Consider the following 8666-nt stretch of genomic DNA (forward strand, 5'->3'; position numbering starts at 1 on the left):
GACAAGTAATGTGAAAATGAAAGAGACTAAATCCTTATTCATCTGCTTGTATGCATCGATGTGCGAAACACCTTTTTGTGCGAGGAAGGGGAACTGAGGGCAGGACAGGGCGCTCCCCTGGAAAGTGAAGCAGCTACTCTGCGCCCTACATACGTTCTGGGAATCATCACAAGTGGTTATGACGGGTACGGTCTGGGAACCTACATGTAAAACGCAGCTTAAACCCAGGAAGCGTAACACGAAAGCAGAAGGGCCTGCCCCTACGGGCGCTCCGCGGAGCAGGGAGGCGGGCACTGGGCTCACACCCGTTCCGCAGCTGGCCCCGCTGTGGCGGGTCTCTCTCGCCGCTGAGACCGGCCCATGTGCGGCGCTCCGGCCTCCACCGGCTGCGTCCGGCGCCGCATGGGTGGTTTTACCTCAGTTCGTCACGTCGCGACGCCTGCGCTCACCCTCAGGTGCTGGGGCGGAGGAAAGCCCCCGCCGGGCAGGCGAGCGAACGGCCGCTCAGAAACCGGCAAGTAAACTGGGACGCACCGAACCGCCCTTTTTCCGTCGTCCCTTGCGGCGCACAGCCCCCCGGCTTCGCGGGCGGCGGGAGCGCGGCCCGGGGTCGTGAGGGGGCGGGGGGCGGCCGCCCTGCCACCGTGGCACCGCCACCGCGGGCGAGACTACGCGTCCCGGCGTGCCCCGGGCTCCCAGCCGGCACCGCGCCCCGCTGTGAGCCCAACCGGCGGGCCCGGGCGGGAGCCGCGCCGAGGCGCACCGCCGCCACAAGCCGGCCTCTCCCGCCCTTCGCGCCGCCCCGCGGAGGAGGCGCAGGGGTGAGCGCGGGACCGCTGGGCGCCCCTGCGGCCACCGGGCGGCCGGTGCCTCGTGCCCTCCGCCCCGGCGCCCCGCTGCGCGCGTGCGCGGCCGCCCCCTGGCGGCGGGCGGGGCGGAGGCGGTGGCGGGGAAGGGGGGGGGCGCCCGGGAGGGGGGGCGCGCCCTCAGCCGGGAGGGGCTTCGCGAGTGGCGGCCCAGGGCGGAGGAGGTTGGTGGGAACCCGGAAAAGGGGGAGGAAGAAGAGGTCTGCCGGGAGGGGCAGCAGGCCGTGCCTGGGGGCCGGGGCTGGGGGCAGCAGCGCGCCCGGAGGGGGCCGATTGTCGCGGGCCGTCGCTCGGCAGCGGCCCGGAGCCAGGCGGCCTGAGGCGGGCGGCAGCGGCGCTGCGGGGCCTGGGAGTCACGGGGACGTGGTCTGGTATGAAGGAGGCGAAGGGCCGTGGAGGGCAGAGGTGGTACAGGTGCTCGTTTGCAGTCTGTGGAGACCTGGGAGAGCCTGTTGCTCAAAAGATACGTGGTTTTGCCCTGACTTACTTTGGCCAGGGAATACGGGCTTATTACTCCTACTGCGGGTTTGTTCCCTCCCAAGTAGCAACTCCAAAGAGTATGGCCCTGTTGTGTTAAAGTACAAACCGCACATTGCTGCTGCATTGGAACGATGCCTTACGCTCCCTCTCTACGTAGTTAACAAACAAGCGACTTGGCTATTTTTTCTGCGAACAGTAGAATCACTGCGATTTTTTCCTTTCTCAAGAGAGACAAGGAAGGGTTGAGTCATACATTTTAAAGAATTTCTCTCCCCACAGGCAGCTTTTTGGGACCTTTGTAGCTAAGAGTGTTCAGAATTCTCTGGAAAATACATACAGGTCTGACAGTATTTGTAGACAGTGTAAGATGGTTCACTTGACATTGCTCAGGGGTAGAGGACTTGGACAAGATGACTTGCAGAGATCTTTCCCAAGTATATTATTCCACATTTCAAATAAAAGAGTAGGCATACTCAATGCTGGTAAGAACAAAATCGGAAGGAGGATATCCTGGTATGACATTGCTGCAACAAGTAGGCAAGAACTTACAAGAGTTGTGGTAACTGTAAAAGAAGTCATGATGGCGAAGGCAGACTGAGATTTTGCTTTTAACAAAAAAAAAGAAAAATTACCAACAAAATACAGGTTGGTTGGCTGTGCTTTTAGTCTGCTAAGACAGTAAGAGCTGTAGTTACTGGCATGCAAGACTTCTTGATTCATCTCTTCCAGCTACCTAGTGAAGACTACCCAAAAGATTAGTCTTTCTGGTGAGGCAGTGGTGCCCGTTTTTATCACCAAGGAATTGTCTTCCTGCAGGTCACCTTTAGGTACGTGTTCTGTGCAAAGGGCTGCCACCTGAGGTGCCAGATCCTCTTCCCGCTCCTGGGAAGCTGCTTGCAGCTTGCCTGTGGAAGCAGACACATGGGCTCATTTCAAGCACTTGTGCTTACTTTGTTGCAGTCAAGGACTGTATCAGGCCCTGTAGCAGAAAACCAAAATCATTTTGCCAATGTATGAGGTGATGGTGTCCCTGTATGCTTAACACTGTGCTTTTCTGGTTATCACACATCAGAAAGGGTTTAACACACCTAAATAAGGCAAAGAGTAGAGTGGCAAGATTAAGAGCTTAGACAGTCTTTAGTGGGATACAGAATGGCTTCCATACGTATATGAGTAACTCAATAGACTTGGAAGAGGATATAGCAGAAAGCGTAAGATACAGAAGAGTAAGCGGACAGTAAGGGGAACGTATGAGGATAAATGCATAGTATTATCTAATCAGAAGGCAAATTAAGAACAAAAGGAAGTATTTTTCCACAAATAATAAAACTCATTGCCTCAGGATGTTATGGTGACAGTATAATTGGGTTCAAAAAGGATTTATTTAAATGTGTGGAAAAGAGGTTCATTACTATTAGCTTGGATTCTTCCTCCGGTTCAGGAAATCCCAAAAAAGCTGATTGGTTTCTAGAGGTTGGAGAATAAAAAAATTGTTCTACAGAAGTACTTTCTTCTTACTGTCCTTCCTAAACATCTAAGTTAGCTACTTCAGAATAATTTAATGTTTCAAAAGGTGCTTTTTTTTTTCTTCAGAAGCAGAAACAAAGAAAAGCTAGGGCTAGTGGTAAAGCGTAGTATTAGGCAGTGTAACTTAGTATGAAACTATTGTAAATAAAGTAGTATCAACTCATGCTCACTGATGTTTGCAGTGTGGTTGTTCAACACGGATACTTGGGATGGAGTGAGACCTTGAGGCTAAATAACTTTAGTACAAGAATAGTGCTTCCAAGAACAATATAATTGCAACTAATACTGTTGGCTTTGAATAAAGAGCTGAATGATAAATTGTGGCCTTTTTATATATAAATCACATATTTCATCAACTGAACAGTTATCATAACACTAGTATTGAAATGCTAGATTACATACATAATTTTTTGCTAGTTCAGAAATCATTAAGAACTAACTTGCATTTGTAGAAGTGGTGTCTAACAGTGCAAGTTTGGGGTTTTTTTGGTGTATACAAAATAAATCAGTAATTCTGTAATCTGGTAGTGCAAAATGCTACACGCTAGTAAGGGCCGCGATGTTGACAAGAGCAGTGGTTATTGTCTTGCTATACTAGACCTGAAAATTCATGGTGTATTTGCAATTTGTGAATTGTTTTTGCAGATGGGCAAGGTTTGCGCCATTTTTGGAGGATCACGAGGAATAGGAAAAGCTGTTGCAGAATTACTGGCACAGAAAGGCTGCCACCTGGCGATTATTGCTAGAAATCTGGAAGTAGCTCAAACCACTGCACGTCATCTTGGTGGTAAGTGTGCTGCTTTGCAGTTATTTCTTCACTGTCCTGTGCTTAGGTAACCTGTAAAAGTCGTGAGTCATTGAATAAATCTCATTGTTTAACTAGATGCAAATGAAAATAAAGGCTGAGAAATTTGAAAGAAAAGCTGTATCAGTACAATTTTATTTTCACAAGATTCTTTTGGAAAGTTAAGTGTGTTACCTATTCTGTCTGCAAGATATGAATTATGAGATGAAGGGAATTGTTCAGGGTCACAAGGAGGTGGTATGAACTGAATCATCCTTGGCTCCTGACCATGCCAGAACTGAGACCAGCCTACTCATGAGGCATGAGCATGTTCATGCTGTACTTCTGATTTCAGAAGGCCAAAAATATAAAACAAGAAATTGTCATGTAACTAATCAATACAATACTTGAAAATTGTCCTTATTTAATTCTCTGGAGATTAAATGGGTTCCTCAAGCTATAACTAGTTCAACATCTGTTTTTACAATTGAGTTATAAATTCTGAAGAAGGTTTATGAATGTCATACCATCGTTCACTATTGTTATGACATGCCTTTATTTCAATACAGCAGGACACCTGGCACTTAGCTGCGATGTATCCAGCGAACAAGAAGTCCAAAATACTTTTGAGGAGATGCAGAGGAAGTTAGGTCCTATTGACTATTTGGTTAATGCAGCTGGGATCAACAGGTTAGTTACTTGTTACGAAATTATATGTAATTCTAGATGACAACATCTTACTGTAAGGTACTAATGGCCTTTGCGTTTAGTAAGAGTATTATTAATGAGTACATCTGAAAACAGTGTTAAGCACTCACCAGTATTTTGTTCCTGATGACAGTAGAATTCTAACAGCATTCCAAGTTTATGAGTTCCCACTCTACTCCTCTTTCTTTCACTTCTTCCCCCTGAAATGGTACAAAACAATGTTTGATACCTCTCTGCAAAGAAGGCTTTGTTGCCAGAAGTATAGCTAACTTTTCTCTTGCTATGTGTCATCCTTGCAATGTCATCATTTTGAATGCTAGAACATATATAGAACCATATAAATCCCTGTGGCCACAAATCCCCATTAATATTCCATTCATCGCTCGTCTTTTATTAGGAGAACGTGATCACTGGGGTTGTTCAGTGAGTTCTTTTGGGTTTTTTGGTCTGTTTGTTAGGGATGGTTTGTTACTGAGAACCAAGACTGAAGATATGATAGCCCAGATTCACACTAACCTTTTGGGAACAATGTTGACATGCAAAGCTGCTGTAAAAAGCATGATTCAACACCAAGGAGGTGCTATTGTTAATATAGGTAAGTTGCTCATCTAATTCAGTGGAATTCAATGTACTAGTTTTCTAGAAAGCCTTAGCAGGTGTAAGGTATTGAAACGTTACTTGTCATGATTAACTTTCTTTGTATTTAGACATTCTGTATTTAGTGTTTCTTTATGAATGCTTATTCTTTTGTGTAATTTCAGCAACTTCTAAATGTAAAACTAGCTTGTTTCAGTAATAAACACCTCAGTTTATATTTTATTGAAAAAATAATTTTACTATTCTTTATCAGCTCTTTCAGTAGCTAACTCTACTAGCTGCTAGTTACTAAGAATCAAATAGGTACAGTTGGTTTGTTGGGTTTTTTTGGTTTGGGTTGGGGTTTTTTTCCTGTGCGAGCATATGTTTTTAGAAAGCTTTTCATTTTACTCTCCTACTGCCTGTTGGTCAACATAATTACATGGATTCCACAAAAATCGCAGATAATTGAGGGATTTGCTCATCCCAGCGGTAGGCTATAAAGTACACTTAGTAATAAATATACTTTTAATTCCTGTTCATGTAATCTCATTTTCCATTCCAAATTTAAAATTACAAAGCTAGTACAAGGTTTCAAATTAGTCATTTAATCTTTTCTTCTCTTTGATGTTTCTTTATTTTAGGAAGTATTGTAGGACTTAAAGGCAACTCTGGTCAAAGTGTATATAGTGCTACCAAAGCAGGATTAGTTGGATTTTCACGGTCTCTTGCTAAAGAAGTAGCAAAAAAGCAAATTCGAGTCAACGTGGTTGCTCCAGGTTAGTTTTGGGGAAATTGCTACACCCTTCACAATACATGCTTATCAAGAGTGCTGGATATTTGCTGTACTCTGAACATAACTTAAGACAAATTGCTATTATTTTCTTCAACTTTTGTAAGTAAATGCTTTTAATCTCTTTTTTTTTTTTTTTCAATTTAAAGTGTAATACACTCTTTTACAAAACCTTCAGTCTTTTTAAGGCAGTGCTGAGAAATTTGGAAGAGTGTATCTACCTGTTCCTCTATCCATTATTACAGAATAAATGGTTTGTGTTTTTTTCTTTGTTGCTCCTTCAAAACCCTGCTGCCCTTGCAGATGGCAGTATTAGACCTAATAGGACCCTTGTCTCCTGCTAGGGGATGCTTATTTGTTATTAGGGAAATATGAAAGATTGCAAGAAGCTGGCATGAAAGTGTCCCTGTAGTAAAAGGAGAGAGTCTGGAAAGAAAGTTCTGTGAGGACAAGGCTGTGATTTCACAAGGTGGTCTAGTCCAAGCAAACAACTGCCCTGAGGCAAAAATCCCTTCTGTCCTTTCTGACTTTTTCCTTCACGGCTGTGTACTCTGCTGCTCACCTTGTGCTAGTTCTGATGCCTTTCAGACCTCTACATGAACCAGTTCAGCTTGTGAACTAGGCAGGAAAAATACTTTTTGTTTAGTGAACTAAGCAGCTCACAGAAGGGTCCAGAGCCATCATAAAGGGGCAGAGCTGTACAGTAGAAAGCAAAACTGAGACTTTCATTCTTGGTGACACCTAGAAAGCAGGGAAGATCAGCTGTTTGTGAAACTGTAGCTTATGTAAAGAGCAGTAGGAAAACTGAATCTCAGATAACTGAAGATTGTAAAGAAATGTCCTTCAAAAATGTCTAGAAATATTTTCTTCAAATGAATGCTGTAATAGAAATTATGCAAGTGCTGTCGTAAGTTCTAAAATATAATGGAAACACTTGCAAGCTGTAGGGATTTCTTGCCAGAGATTTTGTACTTGTGTTTTCATTGACAATGTTTTGGTGAAATGAGTGTATTTTGTCTTTCAGAAAAGTGATACTAAATATGATTTTGGGACCCATTTTTAGTTACCTTTTTTTTAATGGACTTCCATAGATCTCTGCATTTTGACTATTACATCAGTGCTTTCAAAACTAGATGTTTTATTGGTTAGTTAAAAAATTGGTCTTAGCTGTAAACCGATGGGGATTGACTTCTGAGACTTTGAAAAATGGTAGCTGATGCTGAATCCTAGTAGTAGATTTCACTTTGGAGGATTTCAGGGAAAATCCACTAGAGAAATTTAGTTGAAGGTTGGGTAACTCTTCAAATCTCTCTCCTCTCTTAGGCTTTATTCACACAGAGATGACTGCTCATTTGGAAGAAGATCAGCTAAAGAAAGCAATTCTCCTCGGAAGATTTGGAGAGCCTCATGAAGTTGCGCAAGCTGTTGTCTTTCTTCTAGAGTCCCCTTATGTTACAGGGAGCACGCTAGTTGTGGATGGAGGCTTGCAGCTTCTGACTTAACTAGTACCCTGAATAAGTTCCTACTTTAATGTCATGATGGTAATATAGAAATATATGCTAATTAAAGGGAGAGGGGTGGAAAGCAGTTGAAGATTGATCTATGTAATTGATTTGATATTAATTAGTCAGAGGAGAAATTCAGCGGTGATAAAGTCTAGTGTGTATGTTTAGCTACCTGAAAGGGTCCATTTGGTATTACAAAGTCTGGATATGTAACAATTTGAGAAAGATCTGGTTTTGGTATGGTGTAGTTCTAAATAACATGCTGGTATGTTTTTAAAGCATGATTTTTTTATAAAGTCTTGTTTTCCAATCAGGAATAGAGTGGAGATTTTTTTTCTAAATACCATGTTATACAAAGGCTAATAAAGTGTGGAGGCATGTTTATTGGTTGGTAGGTATGATTGCATCAAGTTTTTCATGTAGGGCGAAGATTATGAACTGCAGATTTTTTTGTTCTTATCAGTTAGTCTCTACAAAGTGGCAAGGAGTTTCCTTTGGGTTTTGTTTGTTTGTAGCCAGCACTACAAAGCTCGGTGCTTCTGGATCTTCAGCATACCTGAATTGCCTTTAGGAGGTTTAATTATATGCAGGGTGTTTTTGTAAAGACAAAAACTGCTCAGTTCTGTTCTTGAATGTATGTACAGCACTCATTTAATCCAGTAGCACTTGTGTGTATACACTGAAGGACTGTGGTCATTGGAGTTGCTGATGCTGTATTCTGAGTTTGAGCTGCACGTACACTGGTGAACAGTACAGTTGCAGACATTGCCGCATAAAAGACTTTTCACTGACTCAGTAGTTGTTTAGAAAACACTGTATCACTTCCAGAGTGTGAAGTCAAGGTATTTTGCTCTATATCTTCTTGAACGCTTAGTTCAACTGTTATGTTGATGCTCTTTAATATGTATGTATAGTCAATAAAATAGCCATTTATTTTATTCAAAGCAGCTTTTGAAGCAGAGTAATTACTCAGCTGTGAATGATCCTGAGTATTCCTCTCTTGCTGAAAAATTACCAAAAAATTTGACCTCAGGCTTTTTCTATCGAGATCAAGTAATTTTGGGTAATTGATGTTTTTTATCATCTCTGAAGAAAACTGTGAATGTGGTTTAGGACCTTCACTTCTTAGATCAAGCGTTCATTGCATCATGATCCAGATGTTGATTCAGCTCTTGAAATTACTTCCCATCTTGGCACAAACCAAAGTACAGAAAGAAGAGATCTCACTGATGATAACTTTGAGTCTTTAAAGTCTGAGATTTCCTTCATTTGTGCAACTGAGAGATTTTATCTTTGTGCCAGAAAAGTGCATGTTCAAGCTTCTCGCAGGTATGTATTGAGAAATAATACAAGGAATGGTTGTCTATTCAGGGGATTTTACAGTTGGTTGTGTAACTCACTTTGGAATATAAAATGCTGCTAAAGGT

The 8666-nt window shown here is 42.7% G+C and overlaps 1 protein-coding gene across 4 annotated transcripts; it reads left to right on the plus strand.

Annotated features, from left to right (window-relative positions):
* The first annotated feature begins 356 nt into the window (after positions 1 to 356).
* Positions 357 to 8186, plus strand: LOC101915340 (3-oxoacyl-[acyl-carrier-protein] reductase). 4 transcript variants are annotated; one of them, XM_027789630.2, is made up of 6 exons: positions 357 to 514; positions 3519 to 3660; positions 4230 to 4347; positions 4824 to 4960; positions 5586 to 5720; positions 7058 to 8186. In XM_027789630.2, exons 2-6 carry the CDS (start codon positions 3519 to 3521, stop codon positions 7234 to 7236), a joined length of 711 nt encoding a protein of 236 aa, XP_027645431.1. In that variant the 5' UTR covers positions 357 to 514; the 3' UTR covers positions 7237 to 8186. The 4 variants fall into 4 exon arrangements, with proteins under 4 accessions (XP_027645431.1, XP_005239563.1, XP_055651741.1 ...); XM_005239506.3 differs by having other exon boundaries at positions 359 to 514; positions 4227 to 4347; XM_055795766.1 differs by lacking the exon at positions 357 to 514 and adding an exon at positions 937 to 943 and having other exon boundaries at positions 4227 to 4347.
* Positions 8187 to 8666: the final 480 nt, after the last annotated feature.

This window comes from Falco peregrinus, chromosome 2, assembly GCF_023634155.1.
Source record: "Falco peregrinus isolate bFalPer1 chromosome 2, bFalPer1.pri, whole genome shotgun sequence".
NCBI lineage: Eukaryota > Metazoa > Chordata > Aves > Falconiformes > Falconidae > Falco > Falco peregrinus.